The sequence below is a fragment of the Phyllostomus discolor genome, chromosome 15, assembly GCF_004126475.2.
Source record: "Phyllostomus discolor isolate MPI-MPIP mPhyDis1 chromosome 15, mPhyDis1.pri.v3, whole genome shotgun sequence".
Lineage (NCBI taxonomy): Eukaryota > Metazoa > Chordata > Mammalia > Chiroptera > Phyllostomidae > Phyllostomus > Phyllostomus discolor.
The window spans coordinates 26454020-26473866 of NC_040917.2; the positions used below are offsets into that span (position 1 = coordinate 26454020).

General features: G+C 69.7%; 1 protein-coding gene across 1 annotated transcript in view; it reads left to right on the forward strand.

Annotated features, from left to right (window-relative positions):
* LGR6 (leucine rich repeat containing G protein-coupled receptor 6) overlaps nucleotides 1-19847 on the forward strand; it is a 61131-nt gene that overhangs the window by 19869 nt on the left and 21415 nt on the right. The window contains exons 3-5 of the mRNA XM_028531114.2: nucleotides 787-858; nucleotides 3666-3737; nucleotides 16307-16522. Of these exons, the coding sequence (XP_028386915.1) occupies nucleotides 787-858; nucleotides 3666-3737; nucleotides 16307-16522 (360 nt within the window). The remainder of the gene's footprint in view (nucleotides 1-786; nucleotides 859-3665; nucleotides 3738-16306; nucleotides 16523-19847) is intronic.

Genomic DNA, 19847 nt, shown 5'->3' on the forward strand with positions numbered 1-19847 from the left:
GGTTCTCTGCGCACACCCGGGGCTCCTCTCGCCAGCTCCGAGCCCCACCCCTGGGCCACTCCTGTGCCCGAGCAGGTTCCCCCTGCGACCTGGCAGGTCCGGTTTCCCCTCCACGGGGCATCACGAACAGGGGACCCGCCCAGGGCAGTGCCCGGCCTGCCTGCCCCACCCCGCCCTCGCCCAGCCCCCGGTCCTGCTCAGGCTGGGTTCTGCACCGGCGGGGTCCCCGGAGAGTCACCGGGTTCGCGCCAACTGTGCAAACGGCCGTTCCCAGCCCCGGAAACATTCACCGTTCCACGTTGCCCTGCCCCGCCCCCGACAGGCCTCCCCAGGAGCCTGCATGGCCAGCCCTGGCTGGACTTAGTGTCTCCCTCACCCTGGGGCCGAGAGGGGGCCTGTTGTTGTGACAGGCGGCTGCAGGTGTCCTGGACAGGAGACGAGAGAGACGAGAGAGGGACCCACCTGCTGCCCTCGGGGGGGGGGGCCTGTGGGGGGCAGGGAGGCCGGTCCCCAACGGAGGGGGCCGTGGAGGGGATGTCACCCGGGCCCTGGGAGCCCTGTGGCCTGAGGGCAGGGCCAGACCCCTGTGAGTCACAGTCCCCTCCCGAGATTCGGGGAGACGACAGGCACCCCACAGGGAGACCGAGAGAGTGAAGGGGGGTAGACACCGTCGCCCCGGAAAGCGGGAGTTAGCCCCACGTCCCCTCTGCAGCCCCCACGGGCTGGCGGGCTCCCTCCTCGGGTCCCCGGCCGGGCCGGCCTCACACCCTGCGCTCTGGCTTGCAGGCGTCTCTCGGGCAACCGTCTGTCGCGCATCCCGGGAGGAGCGTTCTCCGGCCTGCACAGCCTGAAGATCCTGTGAGTGAGTGGCCTTCCCACCCACCGGCCGCTGCAGGCGAGGCTGGGGAGCCAGGGCCCCGGGAGGCCCCGCCCCGCCCCTGCCTGTCACCTCTGCCTGCCGCCCCCTCTTGCCTGCACTTCCTGTCCGAATCGCTGCTTCCGCCTGTGCGTCCGCGCGCTCGTGCCTTTGTCTGTGTCGCACATGATGGTCTGTGGCTGCGTCTCCCCCATGGCCCCGGGAAGCAGGCCGTCCTGGTTTCTGATGTGAGCGATGCCCTGAGCGCGGGTCTCTGTGGGGCCGGCCGGGACCCACCCCAGCCCTGTGCCCGAGACTCGGCCGGGCGGGACAGCGGTCTGGGGGGGGGGCGTCCCCACTCGGTCCTCGGCCAGCGCCCTCCAGGGCCCCCACCCAGGCCTCGGTGGCTGCTGTGCTGAGCCCTCTCAGTGCGAGCCTGACCCTCCACCGGGCATCAGGCTTCCTCGTCCTGGCTCCTGGCACTCGACCTTGAAGCGGAAGGAAAGGGACAGCTGGAGGCCCCCCGGCCACTGAGCCGGTGGCCGTCAGGGAAGGGAGGACGGAGGCACCGTCGCTGCCCCCCCCCCAGGTCCCAGCCCGCTGAGTGCTCAGGGCTGGTGGCGAGTGTGGCGTGGGGAGTGAGGGGGGTGCCCAGGGCCCGAGGGGGCAGGGGAGTCTCCTTGGCAGGGCGCCTCCCACGGCTGCTGGTTTGGGAGCGACAAGCATGTGGGGGCTGGCCCTGGAGCTTCAGCCAGTGGTTCCCTGCCCCCCTGTCCCCCACCCCCGACCTGGGTGGGCTGGTCGCTGCACGAGACCACCTGTCCGAGAGGTGACAGGCGCCAGGACTTAGCCCTGTGTCCGGCACGGGCTGCAGCCCCCTCGGAAGGAATATGTGTGTCTAGTTTGTTCGAAGTTGTTTGGGGGGCGGGGGCCCATGGCCGTCAGCTTCCGGTCCCCTGCTGGTTGGCGTCCCCGCCCCTGCCCAGCGTGTCCCCTGTCCCTTTCCTGGGGCCACTGCCCTCAGCCTCCCTCTGCACCTGACCCCAGGGCTCCTTGGCCCCTGGCCTCCCCTGACCCTCTGCTCTGCCCTGGGCACCCCCTCGGCCCAGCCTCCGTCTCCTTGTCTCCTCAAAGCCCTGGCCCTCTGTCCCCCTGCCCTGGGTCTGTCCCGCCCCCGTCACCTCTGAGCCCGGGGTGGGGGTGGGTGGCCCGCGTGGTGGCATGTCTGTGCCCGGCGGTGCAGGCTCAGACCTGCAGCCGGATGAGAGCAGGCTGGGCGCTGGGCTTTCCTCTCCGCCTGCATCAGGCGGTGAAGCAAAGCCGCTGCCCCCCCACCTGCGCCCCACCCCCACCCCAGCCATCTGTGCCCATGACCGCCGCGGGGCCTGTCCTGGGGGACCCCCGACCCCCAGCCCCACGTCAGCTCCTGCTCTGTGGGCCTCTCCGTGTTAGAGATGAGCTGGGTGGTCTCGGGGCAGCGCCCGAGCAGGGCCCAGCCCGGGCCCCGTCAGTGTCCGGGCCGGGAGCGCCTCCGGTGTCCGGCAGGGACAGTTCAGGGCCCCGCAGGACTGTGAAGATGTGGGGTTTGCAGAGGGAAGGGCGGGCGTCCGATGAGGTCGGGTGTCTGCTGTGAGCAACTCCCTCCGGGGCCTGGGGAGGGGCCCTGGGGGTGGGCGGCTGTCCCCTCCCTGCGTGACCAGTCACCACATCTGTCCCCTTGCCCCGAGCATCCCAGGCCTCGGGGAGGCCTCAGGGACGAGGACAATGCCCTTGGCCCGACCACACACCAGGAGTGTGAGCGCTTGCACACTGCCACGCCCTGTGTGCTCGGGGCTCGGCCGCCCTGTGCTCAGGAGCCTGAGAGGCGCGGGTCTGAATCCCTGCCAGGAAGCAAATTGTCCTTGGAAAGGTCCCACCGGGCGTGCGGAGCCTGGCTCCCAGGCCCGCGGCTGCCTGCCCTCCCCGACGGGGCGGGCGCAGGGGGACCCCTCCCTGTCCCATCTCCTCCCCTCCCCCAGGGAGCTTCTCTGGTCCCCACCCTTGGGGACCTGGCTTTCTCCCATTGCTGCCGCGGTGCTGGGAGTCTAGGGAGATGGGGGCACAGGGACGCGGGAGCCCCTTGTCCTCACTGTGTCTGCCAGTGTGACACAGGCCCCGGGTGGTCCCGGCTGGCTGCTGTCCCGGCCCAAACCCTCCGGGGAAGTGGGAGCTACCCCAGGTCAGCTCCAGGCCGGTGCCCGGCACATCCGAGATTCCTGGTGCTAAAACTTAGTGGAAATGGGCCACTTTCCCCTGAGGCTGTGAGCTGAGTGATTTGGGGGCCAGAGGTGCATCTTTTTCATATTTTTTAAAGATTGTATGTATGTATTCTTAGAGAGAGGGAAAGGAAGGAGAAAGAGAGAGAGAAACATCAATGGTGTGGTGGCCTGTCTCACGCCCCCACCCGTGGACCAGGCCGGCAACGCAGGCCTGTGCCCTGACTGGGAATCGAACCTGTGACCCTCGGGTTTTCAGGCTGGCGCTCAGTCCGCTGAGCCACAGCAGCCGGGGCTGGCGCATCCTCTGACCTCAGTGCTGCCCACACGTCTCCTTGCTCCTTTGCCTTCCTCCTCTCTGGCTCTGCCTCATCCTCCTGCGACCCCTCCCGGCCCCCCACAGCCTCTGGCACCCCTGCACTCGGACCGGGCTGGGCCGGGACCCCTCGGGCCTCTGAAGCTGGGGGGACAGGGAGGGGTCTCCCCGGGGTGGGGTGCAGGGAGGCGCCCCGGCCCCCCACCGTGGGTCCTCTAAGCCCCTCCTCTCCTCCCAGGATGCTGCAGAACAACCAGTTGGGGGGCGTCCCGGCCGAGGCGCTGCGGCAGCTGCCGAGTCTGCAGTCTCTGTGAGTCCCCACCAGGCCCCCCACCCCCCACCCCACGCCCCCCGCCCCGTGCCCTGTGCCCGCTCCGTCCCCGCGCCCCCCGCCCCACGCCCCTCCGTCCCCCTCGTCCAGACGGCCAGGGCTGCAGGCTTCGCTGGGCTGGGGCTCTGCTGTCGCCAGAGGGTGCAGCCGGGGAAGGGCGAGTCCCCGGGCCCCGCCGGGGACTGTGGGAACGGGACCTCCCTAGGTGGGGCCACCAGGGCGGCCGCCCCGGGGCGTCTGGCGTTCTGCCCCGGAGTCTGGGGTGGGGGTGGGGGTGGGGCCGGCCGCCCCCAGGACTGTCAGGAAGAGGCTGTCTCCTCCACAAAGGCTGCTCTAGCCCCCAGGGCTCTGGGGCGGGGTGGCCCAGACACCCACTTCCCCCGCTCGGGTGGGACTGCGCCGGGGACACACCGGCCACCCAGGACTCGGCCACCCTCCAGGGAGCCCTGCAGTTCCTCTCCCGCCCAGCAGGGGTGCTGTGGGCACAGGACGGAGGGAGGGCTGAGCCAGACAGGTGCAGCCAGCCGCCCAGGGTGGGGTGCTGGTCTGCACCCACATCTCGGGCCAGAGCACCCGTGGGTCCATCGGTGTCTGACGGAGCAGGGTACGGGCACCTGGGGAGAAACCGAAGGTGGGAGAGTGGGTGTGGGGCGTATCCGAAGGGGAAACTGAACCCGGTTCCGTGCCGAGTGTCAGCACCGAGGTCTCTCACTCAGCCCAGGCCCCTGGGTGTGGGCCGGACCGTCCTGACCCTCCCTGGGTGGGAGAGACGGCTCCCCCCACCACCAGAACCCATAAACCCGGGGCCCAGCCGCGGCGGGGCGCTGGCCACCAGCTGTGCCCACCCCCCACGGCCGGCCTCCCTCCCCACCCCACCTCCTGGTCCCGTGTCCGCGCCCCCGTGACCCCAGTGGGCCCTGCCAGTCCTCTTTCTCTTCCTCTTCCCACCCTGCATCCCAGCAAGAGCTGGGCCTTGGTCCCCAGCCTCCTCCTCCTCCCCCATCAGGGCCACCCCTGAGCAGGGCAGGGGAGAGGCCACGGTCAGGAGACCCAGGAAAGCTGGGGCTGCCTCCCCCCTCTGCCACCCCCGAAGGGAAGACCGCAGGGTTGCTTAGGCACCAGCAGCGCAGGGGCAGCCGGAAATGGGGTGCAGGGGCAGAACTGGCCGTGTTGTCCACAATATCAACGAGGCCTTCCCGGGGAGAAGGTGGGTGTTCGCTGGGCTTTGGTGGTGCACCAGTGAGGCCAGGCGGTGCTGGGTGCACATCACAGCCTCGGCGCACCGAGGGGCTCTGTGGTTCTGCAGGCGGACCCCTGGGCTCTGGGGGGTGGCAGTCCCGCCGGTGGGTGGATGAGACCGTCACTGTCCACCCGCGCCCAGTGTGCCCGCCCGGCACTCCCTGCCACCTCGTGCCTCCCGGTGGGGATGCAGGCCGCCCCTGAAGCCTGTGCGGATGGCTGGCTCGCGTCCTGGGTGTGGTCTGACGGCTCCGTCACGCCCCTCTCTGTGCCCTGCTTTCTCCACCTTCAAACTGGGGGTGGCTGTCTCTCCTGCCCCCCTCACAGGGCTGCCATGGAGCTCAGACGCAGCAGACATGAGGGGGCCGGAATGGGGTCCACACAGCTCTGGGGAGTGGTGGCGCTGTGGCCAGCGTGTCCATGTGTCCACTGGCCACGGCTCATGCTGGCCCGCGTGTGGGCGAGGCTTCCCTGGGGCTGGACCAGACCCGGCTGCACTTTGACGGCCCAGGGAGAGTTGAGAAGGGAAGTGCCCAGGAAGGGCGTGCCCGGCAGAGGGAGCCGCAGGTTCAAGGGTGCAGTGAGAAGAACCCCACCAAGTCCAGGGGATTGTCTGGGGGCGGAGCTGGGCTGGCCCGTGTGCACTGGGGACAGGTGGGACGGGCAGTCGTGGAGGGAGACCTGGAGCCGGAAAGAGGGGACGCCCGACAGGTGGGCGCAGACCCTGCTGCAGATCTGGACCTGGCAGGGGGGGGAGCTGCTGCAGGATTTCGGCGGGAGAGCCGTGGGGTGGAATCTGCCTCTTTGAACAGTGACTGGCGGCAGTCCTGGAGGACAGCCTGGAGGCGGGGGCAGCGAAGGGGCCTGTGACCTGAGGGAGCGCGGCTCCAGCGGAAGGAAAGGCGGGCGCAGTGGCCGACTCTGGAAGTGTCAGGAAGGCGGAGGTCAGGCCTGGAGTCGCGTCTCGTTCTCCCCGGACGACCTGGGGCAGGCGCCTCGTCCCCGGCGTCTGCTTCCGCAGCAGGGGAACGGAGGCCGAGCCTGGGTAGGGGGACGAGTGAGTTACCACACATCGAAGATGGCCCCTCTGGCTCCCGTTACAGCAGCCACTGGTGGCGCTGACCGCAGGGGGCAGTTGAGGGACACCAGGGGCTCTGACCTCGGGCAGACTCGAGGGGGTCGCCGAGAGCCCAGCACCTGGCACGGGTCAGCAGGAACGGGGCGACGGAGCCGGAGTGACACCCAGGGGTGGGCAGGGCAGGCCCGCAGGAAGGGAGGTGCTGACGTCTCCCTTGGGCGAGTCGACTGGGAGGCCCCGGCGGCCGGGTGACTGAGCATGGGGACACAAGAGTGGGTCGCCCTGCCGGCCGGACACGTGGGGGTGGGGGGCGTGTGCTGGGGGGACGGGCGATGCCCCGCCTTGTGGGTTCCGAGAGCGGTTTAGCCCGGCCTCTCGGAAGCCGGCACCTCAGGGGACGCGCTGTCCCACTGAGTTCAGGTCCCTCCGTCTGGGACGGCGACAGTGAAACCAGCCCGGGTTGTCAGGCACCAGGGGCAGCGTGAGGGCGAATGACAGTGTTTAGAGCCCCCGCCCCGGTCAGCACGGCCCAGGACGCCTTCTGTCTGTTGTCTGCGTCCGTCCCCACAAACCCTCTGCCGTCGGACAGGCCCAGGGGCCTTCCAAGGTCAGGGCCAGCGGGGAGGCAGGCTGGGCTGCACCCACGTCCTGCCCGCCAGCACCCGCCAGCCAGCACTGCCCGGGAAGCCACTGTGGGTGGCCGGCGTTGGGCACCCCCCCACCCCACAAGCACCGGCAGGTAGAGACGTCCCCTTCCCACTGAGAAGCGGCAGCCCAGGAGGCACCTAGGGGACACGCCCCGCTCAGCCCACCCCCAGCAGCCGGGCCCCCCAGGCAGTCCCGGCACCCCAGGGAAGGTTCCATCCCGTGGCCCTCCCCCCACCGGCTGGACCCGGATCCCGGGGCAAGAGGAAGCAGGTCAGGGGAGTGGGGAGTGGGGCTGGGCCAGGGGCCCGGGCTCCCCGTCAGACACAGCCCCCAGCCCCCACGGCGGGAGGGGCTGGGGGACAGTGACAGCCCTGTCACGCCGGGCTTGAGCCCAGGCCAAGGGAAGCCGCAGGAGGCCTGGGGGAAAATAGAAATGGTGGGGGGTGAGGCAGGCTGGGGGGTCCGTGGTGGAGCAGGAAAACAGCTCAGAAAGGTCTGGGGGCAGGGCGGGGCCTGGAGAATTGGAAAAACACGGTGGCAGGACTGAAGGGGAGGGGACAGAAGCACAGCCGGGTCCTGGTCACCCTCCAGGAGCCATGCCTGAGGGCAAGGGGAAGCCACAGGGGCCCGCCGCCACCGAGCTGAGCTGAGATCCCGGCAGGTGGGCGCCCGAGGTCCGGCCGGCACAGCCTATCAGCCCCAGCCGCCCCCCCCCCCCGCCCCCACCAGGACCGGCTTTGGAGCAGTGTGCGTGGGGCCGGGGCCGGGGCCGGGGCCAGGGGCAGTGGCTCCCATGCACCGCACTTCGAAACGCTAAGCACTTGGTGCCTCTCCCTGAGTCCCGAGAGCCGTGCAGGTGAGGCAGCGGGGCCCAGCGAGCCCGAGCCCCGGGAGCCACCACGGCTGCGCTGTGTCCTGGAAGACACAGGCTCCAGGGCCGCAGACCTGGGTCCCAGATGGGCTGTCACGAGCGCGGGGCGGGGGGGGGGGGGCTGCGAGCAAGTTGCCTTCCCTCCCTGAGGCCAAGGTCCCGTCTCCAAGGGCAGCCGGGGTCCCGGGAGGACGCCGTGCCGAGGGGCAGGAGAGCTTCCCGAGGGCGCACGGGCGCTGCCCCCAAGTCAGGTGGGGCTCCTGGGTGCACCCGCCCTCCCTCCGCAAGGGAACGTCCGAGAGCACCTGAAGCTCACCCCCAGCAGTCCAGGGGCTGGGGCTCTGGGGAGGCCCCGTGCCGGGGTGCAGGCGGCCACTCCACGCTGGCCCTCGGGTGGAGGGGAGCAGAGCGGGGAAGCAAGCTCCCCCCCAACTTACAAGGGCACTGACCCCCCAGGGGGACCCCCTCATGACCTCGTCTGACCCTAATAAAGGGGAGGGGACAGAAACACAGCCCAGTCCCATCACACGGGGTAGACTGCAAACATGGGGCTTTTGGAGGGGTACGAGCGTGCAGCCCACACAAAGGGACAGTGTGGGTCCTCTGGGGGGCAGAGGGCATCTGCGTGGATCCCTAGTACTCCCCCCCACCCCGCCTTGATCACGACCCCCAAAGACTCCCTGTGGTGAGGGCGTGAGGCGGGCTGTGCCTAATCAGCATCTCCCTGTGGAGGGTGATTGGGGAGCTTTTCACCAGAAGCGGCTGGTCCGTCTTCTCCCTGTGCGAGCGGCACCAGCAGTGACAGCCACCTCACGCAGACCTGCAGGGCAGTGCCCTGCCCAGGACCCCCCACCCCGTGGGTCAGAGATGGAGCAGGGAGGGGAGGGGGGGCGGGACCCGGAGGGGCCTCCTGGGGCCAAGCACGGACCCCAGCTGGAGTCCCTCGCCGCTGACAGCCCCCTGGGGAAACCCTTCCGGAAGCCCCGTGGGCGCGGGGAATGCTGGGGGAGGCACTTCTCGGAACTCTGGGGTGCGGGCATGAGGAGGGGGCCGTGGAAGGACGAGGGGGCGGCAAGGCCCCGAGTCTGGGCAGCTCTGGTCCGACCGAGGCTCCGCCCTGGAGATGCCCCATCTGCCGTGGAGAAGACCCCCCAGGCGGCCCCTGGGGTCCAGTGGGTGCCATCAGCACTGCCCAGCCCGCCTGCCCGCTGGCGGGCGCCCCGAGGCTCCGCCACGCGGTGGGTCCCCGGGGACGTGCGAGGTGGCAGACGGCTCCCCAGCGTGGCTATTTCGGGCTCCGTGATTACATGCTGCTGCGTTTGGATCCCCGGGTTCCGGGAGTTGATTGCTACATGCGTCTGGGGCAGAGGCCGCCCGAGGTGGGTGGGCGCGCGGCGGCCCCTGCGTGGGACGGAGGCCTGAACACGGGCAGCTTGGCCGCTGCTGGCAGCGTGTCCGCGGTGGGCTGGGCCCTGGGGTCCCAGGACGGTGCTTCCCGCCGTAGACGCTGGTGTGGGCCAGAGTTGGTCCGAGTGGGCCGCCAGGAGCGGCGTGGTGCTGTGCCCCCTCCGGGAAGGCCTCGGCCCGGCTCCTTGTGGGTCCCCCAGCCCCCCAGACCCCCGAGTCCCCAAAGCTCCTACAGGCCAGGGCCTACGAGACCTCTGAGAGGCCGGAGCTCCCGCACGGGAAGGGCTGTGGGGCTGGTGACTCCGGCATGGTTTGGGGGCACATGGGGCCCAGGCAGAGCCAGGAAATGGGACGGCCGCTCCCCTACAGGAGGGGACAGAGGCCAGGGCCCCCACTTTCCCGGCATCACCCGCAGACACGGGAGGGTCGCGAGGTTTGGGTTGGTTTGGTTGCAGACCAGCCTAGGGGCCGTGAGATGCCGGTGGCCTCTTGGGGATGCAGCTGTAGACACCCAGGTTAGACTCTGGGGAGAACTGCCCAGCTGTCTGCACCCCCGGGGAGGGAGCCCGAGTCCTCTCCTCTGGAAGTCCTTCAGAGACACAGGCTCCTCGTTGGCCTGGGGGTGGGGAGGGGGCTTGACGCCTCCCCGGATCCACTGGGCGTCTTCTGGGGGCCAGGGCATCTCTTCAGGATTCTGTCGCCCCGCCACCTGAGAGCGGAGGTGAGAGAAGGCCGGGACCACCGCCAGGGAGGGGCGGGGGCAGCGCCCACCGGCCTGCGGCCCCGTCCGTCTGCCAGCTGCGCCCTTTCTCCAGGCCGGCCGCCGTCCCGGGGAGAGCCGACTGGGCAGGGGCCGGGAAAGTGTGGTCCTTGTCGAGTCCATGAGTAACTTTCCACCCGTTTGCGAGCCTGGGAGGCCCAGGTGTGTGCCAGCCGCCGGCTGGAGTGTGGAAATTCGTGAGGCGGCCAGGAAGGGCGGCCAGCGTGCGGGCTCCCGCTCCGGCCACCGGCGAGGCCACCAGGTGGGAGGCCGCCTGCCCCAGACCACGGGACCTCGGCCTCGGAGCCGGAGGCCGTGGGTGGCCACCGAGTCTGACCGCCCCTCCTGCAGGGGAGGGGACCGGCAGCGGGGCGGGAGTGACCGCCCGGGGTCTCCCGGCGAGCGGACCTCTGGCCCAGCCTGCAGACCCGAGACCCCCCTCCCAAAGGGGGTGACCCCTTCAGGAGCCTCTGTGACCTCGTCGCCCAGGACGCGCCGAGGTGGCTTGTGCTGCGAGTCGGCCTGTCCCTGCAGCTCTCGGCAGCCCTGGCGCTGGCCCTTGGACCTGGGGCCCCTTCCTGCCTGCGCCCGCCCGTGAGCGAGGCCAGGCCTGGGCTGGGCTCCCTGGGCGCTTGGACGGGGTCTGGGGCGATGCGGCAGGGTGGGCCCATGCACCTGGGAGTGAGCTGCTCTGGGTGCACGGTGGACAGGCCTCGGAGCCTTGAGGGGCCCCGGTGGCCCGCGGGGCAGAGGTCACCGCTGCTCCCCCACACAGCCCTCTTCCCTCCCTTCACGTCCTTTAAGAAACCAGCTCCTCTTGGAAGCTCTGAGATGGGGCGGTGGGGAGGCCCTTCCCGCCTCCACTGTCCCTTTTGGGGGGAGGGGTGCTGGGGCAGCAGCCGGCGCTGGAGGGCAGTGAGGGCTGAGGGGGACTCACAGGTCGAAGGTGAGAGGCGCAGACTGCAGCCTGGGACACGCGAGGCTGCGGCGTGGGGTGGGGGCTGCGCTGTGGGCTTGCAGGCCGGGGGCTGCCGCTGCCGGGCGGCTGTGCGGCCAGGGTCCGCACGTCGGGGCGCACGGGGGCCGCAACACAGCCCGCGGGGAATAAACACACTTCTTCTAAAAGGCCACACGGTGCAAGGCCAAGACGTACACCTCCTGGCATCACCCGCTCCTGAGGGAGGGTCCTGTCAGCAGCCCCTTGGCCCTGGGCCCCCGTGGGGAACAGAGGGGTCCCTGAAGGGGAGGCTGGCACTGACTCCGGGGTGTCCATAGTTTCTGGAGCCCCGGGCTGGGGTGGGGAGGAAGACGGGGCCAGAAGCCCTCGCCCAGCTGGGACGCCCTAGCCCCGTCCCCTGCCTGCCCCTCCCCCCCCCCCCCCCCCCCCCCCGCTGCACATCTGCTCGCCTGGGGCCCGAAGGGGCAAGCAGTGAAAGCCCCTCAGAACACCTGGGGGGGCAGAGCCACCTGGAAGAGGGGCAGGAAGGGGGGGGGGGTGGAGAGAGGCTGTGTCCCTGGTGCCCAGTTCTGCCCTGTGTGGGGGTGAACAGGTCTGGGGACCTGCTGAAGGGGGGCGCCCAAGGGTGCCCCAGGTCCTGGCACCACTCGGCCACCACTGAGCCAGGGGTGTCCAACCTGCGGCCCACGTGCAGCCCAGGATGGCTGTGAGTGCAGCCCCACGTGAAATCGTACACGTACTTAAAACCTGACGAGCTTTTGTTTGTGGTGACGTGTCACAACGTATTTAACATGTGGCCCAAGACAACTCTTCTTCCCGTGTGGCCCAGAGATGCCCCAAGCTTGGACACCCCTGGTAAGCAGTCTTGCTCCTCTGACCGGAAGCCACCAGCCCCCAGGCCCAGCTGGGGCGACTCACCCCTCGAGTCACACTGGTCTCTGGTGGTGTCCCTGCTGCTGTCCACGAATGCCAGTGAGGTCACTTCCCCCCATGCCCCCCAGTTCCCCACACCGACCCTCTTCTACCCTCAAGCCTTCCCATGTCCTGCAGCACTCACTTCCTCCAGGAAGTCCTCCCAGACTGCCTCCATCTGACCCTGAGCCTTAAGTCCCTTTCGGTACTGTCTGGACAACTGGCTTCAGCAGTCGGGGCTGGGACACTAGGTGGTGACCTTTGGCATCTGTGAAGCCTGCAGAAGGCGCTGTGCCCTTCCCAGGGCAGGGGGTCCCTGTCGCTGTCTGTGTGGCCTGCCAAGTGTCTGAGTCTGACGGGGTCCAGCACTGCTCAGGGACCCTAGCTGAGTGGGGTCCAGTGAGGGGACCCCGGCAGGAGAGAGCCTGGACCACAGCAATGGCCAGGCAACTCTGCCGCCAGGACCCGGCGCCCCACCGGGCAGGAGAGCCAGGGCGACGTGGGGCCCAGAGCGGGGCCCGTCCCTTCATGCCGCCTGGAGGCTGCCCCCCCACCCCGTTCCCTCCCCCACCCAGCTCCGCCGGCTGCCTCCTCCCAGCTCCCGCGTCTGGGCCTTAATTACACACTGACGCCATTTGTTTTTAAAACAACATGTTTATTTCTGTTCTGACTCATTGTAGAAAATTTAGAAAACACAAAAACCAAAAAGAGGAAACTGAAAATCACCCACAGTTGTGCCACCCAGACACAATGTGGCTCGGGCGCGGGGCCGCCTGTCCACATGGCCCCCCCGCCCCCCCATGCACAGTCTCCCCGTCACCCGGGCGGCTCAGTGTCCCTCCCAGCTGCACCCTCGGGGGCCCCACGCCAGCGTCGTGGCCTCAGGTCCCGGGAACCTCGGGACGCGCCCACGGAGCATCGACACCGCAGCCTTGGGGAGCTCACGGCCCGCTGTGTTCGGCCCCTTCACACACTCGCGCGACCGTCCAGACCGATTCCAGACGTTTTCGTCCCCCTCGTCCCCCCCCCCAAGAAAACCGGGGCTCGCCGGGGTCGGTCCCCTTCCCACAGCGCTCCCCGCTGCCCTGACAGCTCTGGTCTCTGGACGAGTCACAGAAACGGAGCCGGCGTTCCGTGTCCAGCTTCTCTCGCTGGGTGCAGTGCTCTCACGATCCGTCCACGTGTGCATTCACGCACGCGTGTGCATTCACACGCACACGTCTGCACCTCCTTCCTTGCCGGGGCCCAGTAGCATCCCGCTGTGCCGTGCGGCTGGGCGGCCCCTGGCGTGTCCACCCCCGGCTGGCGGACACGGGACTGCTTCCTCTGTTGGGCGTGGATGTGCTGCTGCGAACCCCCATGGAGACGTGTCCCGGGGCGCGCCTCGGTTTCCCTCCGAGGCCGGGGGCTGCAGCTCGGGGCGGGCGGGGGGGGGCGCTGTGGCTCCGTCGGTGAGGGGCGGAGGTGCGCCTGTGGGAGGGGCCTGCGCCCCTGGGGCTCGGTCAGTGGGCTCCCGAAGGAGAGGGGCTTTAAGTGAGGCCTCGGGGGGAGGAGGAGGCAGAGGGGCACATTCCCCGGGCGATGTGGGGAGTGGGGGGCCTTCTGGCAAAGGGGGGGGGACTGGGGAGAGAGTCGCTCGGGGCAGGCGTCTCGAAACCCAAGCTGAAGGGTTTGGAGTTGTCTGAAGCCTGGATGCCTCTGAGCAGGAGGGAGACAAGATCGGGGCTGGGGGCTCAGGGAGGGTGTCTGTAGTCCGTGTGAGTGGATGGATGGATGGACCTGTGGATGGACGGGCGGATGGAAGGGTGTGTAGACGGACGGATGGGCAATGAATGGACGATGGATGGACAGGTGGGCGGACGATGGGTGGACGGGAGGGTGGGCTGGTGGATGGACGGACAGACGGATGGATGAAGGGCAGACGGATGGAAGGATGGAGGGATGGCTAGGTGGATGGAGGGCGGGTGGACGGCAGCCTGGGAGTGGAGGGTCAGCACCACACGGCCATGAGCCCCCGCCGGCTCTCGCTCCAGTCCACAGGGAAGCTGCCTGGGGCGGGGACGGAGAAGACAAACTGTGAGGGCACGGGAGCCCCGTGCTGGGGAAGCCACAGCCGGCGGGGACTGCTCCCCCTCCCCCGCCCCCTCGCCCAGGGCGCCGTTCGAGGTGTCGCCGCGGGGCTGGGTTTCCCCGGGGGCCTCTCGGGCCTCTCGCTGCAGAGTCTGCTAGGCACTCGAGTGCCTTTGCAGCCTGGGACGTTGCTTGTGTTTCCTGAACCTCCGCCACCACCGCCCTCCCTGGGGAGGCTCGGCGGGAAAACCCGTCTGCCCATCCCTCCGCCAGCTGCCCGCGGCCGAGGGCAGGGCCGGGGAGCCACGGAGCCCAGCTCCGGGCCTCCTCTCAGACGGCCGGCCCAGTGGGGACCCCAGGAGCCAGCGTGACTCAAGGAGCCCGGTGGCTGGGGGCCAGGAGACGGATGAGACGGCTTTCTGTGGGCCCCACCCCAGGACTCCAGGGCCGTCACCCCAAAGCCGCCCGAAGGCCCAGGCCAGCGTCTCCAGGGGAAGCTGGTGGCGGACCCCTGAGGCCTCTCCTGAGCCCCCCTGCAGCCTCGTGGGGGCGGGGGAGCCACTGCTTTCACACGAGGCTGCCCGTCCACACAAGGGAAGGGGGAGGGGTGCTCAGGGGTCCCCCTCTGCCGGGCAGAAGGGGCGGCTCGACCCGTGTGGCCTCCGCCTGCACCTCCCACCTTTGACCGGTCGAAAGGCTGACCGTGAGGGCAAGGGTCTGGCTCGGTGGCATAAACCAGAAACGAGAAACTCAGACCCTCCCTGTGGAGGGGGCCGCTGCTGTGGTTCTCAGCTGCCCCCACCCCTGTCCCCCCAAGGGGAAGGGAGCCCCAGCAGGGGGAGGGGCGGGGTTTGGGGGCGGCGGAGGCCTGGTGGAACTAGACGGGGCCCCCTGTGGGGTGCTCGTGCTGCGGGGGCACCCGGGCGTGGGGACCTGGTGCAGAGGCCGCCCATCCCCCGCAGGTGGGTCGGGGCCGAGGGTCTTCCCCCAGGCGGACCTCTCGCTTATCTGTGGGTGGGGCCTGAGAGAGTGGGGCCTGAGAGGGCGGGGCCCCGAGTTTTCCGTCGCCCCGGTTCTGCGGGTCCCGGTCGGTGAGCCGCTCGACCTAACCGTCTCCCATTCGTCAAGAGGGGCCCGCCTCCCCGGCTCTCGGGGTACCCGTGGCCCAGCCTCCCGACCACCTGCCCCTGGGGACCCCCACCTCAGCCTCAGCCTCAGCCTCAGCCCTGGGGTGGGGGCGGGGAGCAGTTTGGCTCCGGGTGGGGGGGCGGTGAAGCGGTTCTGGAGCCCGGGCAGGCCCGGACCGGCCCGAGAGGCCCGCTCACCTGCCGTGTTCCAGCAGGTAGGAAAGATCAGCAGGAACCACTGGGGCACCCCCCAGGCCCACGCGTGGCAAGGGGGCTGCTGGGGCTGCCGACCTGGTTCCAGGGCTTAACTGGTGAGGCCGCTCTCTCCCTCCTGCCAGACCCGGCCGTCTGGGCCGCCGTCCCACCTGTGGAGGGGAGCGGCTCAAAAGGCTCTTTGAGTCCCAAGTGGCGGCTTCTGGGCCTTCTCCAGAGCTCGGCCCACCTGCCTGGCCAGCCTCCCCCGCCCTTCCCCCTCCTGCCCCCCCCCCCCCCCCCCCCCCCCCCGGCTTCTGGCCCCGGCGGACCCTGCAGCGCTGCTCTCTGGTTCCGTCTGCCAGACACTGTCCCCTCCCCTGACAAACGCCTCCTGGGCCCCCGTCCCGCCTCACCTGGGCCTGGGGCCCTTCCTGCTCCCCACTCTGTCACTGAGCGGTGACTCTGGGGGGGATGGGGGCACTCTTCGCCTTCTGGTGCTCATCCGACCCAGCCCCTCTGTGCATGGATGCCTCCAGGGTGGTCTTCACAAAGAGAGGCCCAGCACCCCCTTCTGAGCCAGACTCACTGGGGAGGGGGGGCTCGGGGATCCGTGCGTGCCCAGAGCCCCGGGCGACCCAGCCTCAGCCAGAGCGTCCAGGGGAGGGTGGCCGCCCTGGGAGGACCGGGCCTGCGGTGGCGGCCGTGCTGGGGGTGCTCTCTGGACGGGACGGGCCCCACCCGGTCACAGCATGTCCGGTCAGCTGCGCAGGGAGCCCCCCGTCCCACCGCGGGGCCCTGGAGGGACGAGGCCCGGGCCGTGCTGCGTGGGGGTCAGGGAGCAGCCTCGGGGGTCAGGGAGCACCCGCGTCTCCGGGAGCATTGTCGTGGTTCGGCCCGGAGGGGGGATTCTCCCTGTCCGTAGGGGGACCTCGCCTTCATGGCCGTGGGGTGGACAGCAGCAGGAGGATGGAGACCCCCCAGAGCAGGGGGCAGTGGGAGCCGGGGGTGTGGGGACGCACGGGCTACCCACTCGTGGGGTGTGGGTTCAACTGCGGTCTGAGGGGAAGCAAGACGGCACCGCACGGGGGTCAGGCACCTCGGGCCGTGATGGAGGCAGAATCTGGGGCCCCGCAGAGGGGATCCAGGCCCCCGGGGCCTGGGTCACAGCGTATCCCCAGGGCACCCCCTCGGAGCCGGCCGGGGTCCTGGCCACCCGCCCCGCCCGGCCCCCACCTTGGCTCGCATCTTGCCCCACTGACCCCGGTCTTCCTGTCTCCCTCCAGGCGCCTCGACGCCAACCTCATCTCCCTGGTCCCAGAGCGGAGCTTCGAGGGGCTGTCCCGCCTCCGCCACCTGTGGCTGGACGACAACGCCCTCACCGAGGTCCCCGTCAGGGCCCTCAACAACCTCCCTGCCCTGCAGGCCATGACCCTGGCCCTCAACCGCATCAGCCACGTCCCGGACTACGCCTTCCAGAACCTCAGCAGCCTGGTGGTGCTGTGAGTGCGCTCCACCCCGCTGCCCCAGGGGCCCGGGGGCGCTGCTCCCGCTCCGCGGCCCTGCCCTCCCGCTCTGCGTGCCCCCTGTGCCCCGTGGACCCCACGGGTCGTCCTGAGACCAAGTGCCACTAGAGCTGGAGGAGGCCCTCGGAGGGCCGAGGCCGGAGGGACGCTGCGCTTCTCGCTGGGCGAGCACGGTGGCCGCGCCTGGCGAGTGGGCACGTGGGCCCCGACTTCCTCAAGGGACTCCCAGCCCACCGGGCGGCGAGGGGGGGTGGCTGGTGCCCTGGCCCAGGGACTTTCACGGCTCCCAGGCCCGGAGAAGCAGCCATCACCGGTAATTAGCCAGCCCGCCCCGCGGGGTGATTACCTGGGAGACAGCAGCCCTGGCAGCAGTGGGCACCGGGTGAACCCTGCCTCCCTGGGGGAGGGGGGGCGGCTGTCGAGGCAAATTAGCTCCCAGCTAATTGCTGTGAGTGGTGGGTGGGCTCGCAGGGGGACTGCGGAGGGCTCCGAGGTCGCGAGTAATTGCTGTGGGCTCCGCACCAGCTGCTGCTGCAGGAACACGTGTGTTAGTCAGGGACCCTGCTCCGGGGGCAGCCGGCACCCCTCCGCCTCAGCCCCTGGCCTGGGAGACTGGAGACCCCGGATGGGCGTCCCGGGAGCCGCACCCTGGTACCGGGCAGCCACGCATCCCTCCTGGAAGGTGGCGGCCCCTGCAGAGGGCCGGCACCAGCAGGTGTTTGGCTGCAGCTTCCGTGACACCCCGGCAGCACCCCGAGGGAGTGGGGTCAGAGCGACGGGGAAGCGAGGGCTTCGGGACGGTCCCCAGCAGTGCCCGGGTGCGGGGCGCAGAGTGTGGGGTACAGCCGCTGCCCCCCAGGGCGACGGACCAGTGGGAGCAGCGGAGGAAAGGTGGGGAAGGACAGCTCCTGCCGGCAGGTTCGTCGGGGCCCAGGGGGCTGGAGGGGGGCGGTCCTGGCCCAGACAGGTGGGGACAGGTGAGGAGGTTTCGCAGGGAAGAGAAAGAGACCCAGTGGTATCAGTGAAGACACTGGGAGGGGGGCGTCCAGGAGAAAAGGCTGGGGACGGGGTTCGGGCCTCTGGGCGTCAGGGGTGACTGCCTGCCAGTGGGGGAGGGGCGGGGGAGGGTTTCCAGTGAGGGTGAGAGGTGAATGGGAAGGACTGAAGACAGAGGGGTCAGCAGGAGGCCCCGCTGGCCAACCAAAGGCCAGGCTGGGGAGGCAGCCCTGGAGGGGCAGTTTGAGGGAAGAATCGACTTGGTGTAGAGGTTGCCCGAGGCCGGGGTTTCGAGCAGGGGAGTCAAGGCAGGGGAGTCAAGGACTCGGAAGTGTGTGGGGCCCCAGAGGGCTGGACGCTCGGCCGCCGCAGACCAAGGGGTGGGGGGTGCTGCTGGGCACGAGGAGGGCCTGGGACCCAGGCAGCGAGGGGACCCCCGGGGGCGGGGCCCGGCCCAGGGGCAGAGACAACCCCTTCTTCTCTGGGGCAGGGCCAGGGACCTGCTCTGTCCCCCACCTGCCCGCCCCCCCCCCCCCCCCCCCCCGGCTCAAGGGGGTGGAGGAAACAGGCTTTGGTAGCAGATGCCCTCCGGGGGATGAGCTGCAGGAAGGCCCAGGCACCAGGTGATGACGGGCAGGGGTCTGGCTGGAGGCAGCCCCTCCTGTTGCTCTGCCAGGCCCCAGGGCGGCACTCGATGGGGTGGCAGGGGCTCTTCCGCCTGAGCCTTGAGCCCCAGCGCCCGGCCCCAGGCGTCTGCCAGAGCGGCCCAGCACCCTGGGCTGAGCGAGTGGTCTGGAGGAGGGAGTTGGAGGTGGGGGTTGGAGGTGGGGGTGCAGGGGGGCTGTTTGCAAAGCTGAGACTTGGACCAGAGATGCTCCGGGGGGAGGGGTGGAGACCAGAGACTAGGGTTCCACGGGGGGGGGGGGGGGGACAGGAAGAAGAGACAGTTTGGTGACAGTGGGGAGGGGCTGGGGAGGAGCCCGCCCCTTGGGTGGGGAGGACAGTGCCCACCCAGAAGGTGGGGCTGTGTGTTTCCAGGAAATCGGACGCTCCCCGCGGGAGGGGTCTGTCCCCCTGGGACCTGGTGGAGCCTGTGACGAGGGTGGGGGACTCGCAGGGCCCTCAAGGCCCAGCCCTGGCCCCTGTGCTGGGCAGGCCTGCCCGCAGGCACCCGGAGGCCCACCCGCCTCTCCCAAGTAGGCGATTTCCTTTCTGCCTTTCATCTGGGATCCGGACACCCCGTGGGACCCCCCATACCGCGTCCAGCTGCCCGGAAACAATGGACGCCTTCCAGCTGCAGATTCCAGGCGTGGCTCATCTTGGGGAGTTCTCTCCTCTGTGCCACCCCTGAAGGCACCTTCTGTCTCTCCGCCCGGCCCCTCCCTCCCGGCCCCCGGTGACTCCGCGCTGAGTCACCGGATCCCCCACTTCCACCCCCACCGTCCTGGCCCGCGCCCCCCGCCCCCCACCGCCCCGTTCGCCCAGGTCTCCACCCCCTCGGACTCTCGGTTGTGGTTGTTTCAGATCCGAGGACTAGAGTCTTGGGGTGCAGTTCCCGCCCTCCTTTGGCCTCCCCGGCCTGTGACGTCACTTTCCTCTCATTTCTCAAGTCCCGTCCTCGACAGGCGCTTCAGCCGACGGCCTGCGGCAGAAGGCAGCCGGGGTGTTCCCTTCTGCCCCTCGCACGAGCGGCATCTTCTGCTAGGCCTGACCTTTGCATCCGCGTGTCTCCTCCCTGCTGTTGCGCAGTCGCCATGGGACCCCCTTTTGGGGCCGCCACTTGGAAAGCTGCCTGCTGGTCCCACTGTTGGCGGACACTGTTGGTCCGTGGGGCCCCCCCTCCCAACGACGGTTTGTGGGCCAGTCTTGCGGGGACACTGGGTCCCCCGACGTGTCCGAGCCCTGGCGGAGGGAGGCAGGGGTGCTCAGGGGAGGCGTCCAGCCTCGCCAGACCCCCAGCTCGGCCGGCCCGCAGGTCCGGGAGCCGTGAAATGCCCGAGTCGAGGCCTCCCCCCGGACCCTGACTCAGCGTGTGGCTCGGGGAGCAGCGCCGAGGGGAAGGCCGTCCACAGAGCTGCCTCCCTGTGGACTCGAGGGTTTTGGGGAGAGTCCTCAGGGTTTTGTTTCCGTGCCCGTGCAGTCCCTTTGCCGCCGGGTTTTGCAGTTTGCTTGCATGGGTTATGTCTGTCCTTGCTTTGTTGCTGCTTGTAGCATCTGGGGCAGCAGTGGGGTGTTTGCTATTTCACTCATTTCATGAGGAACTGGGAGAAGAGCATCCGGTTGCTTCTTTTCAATGAGCCGTTCA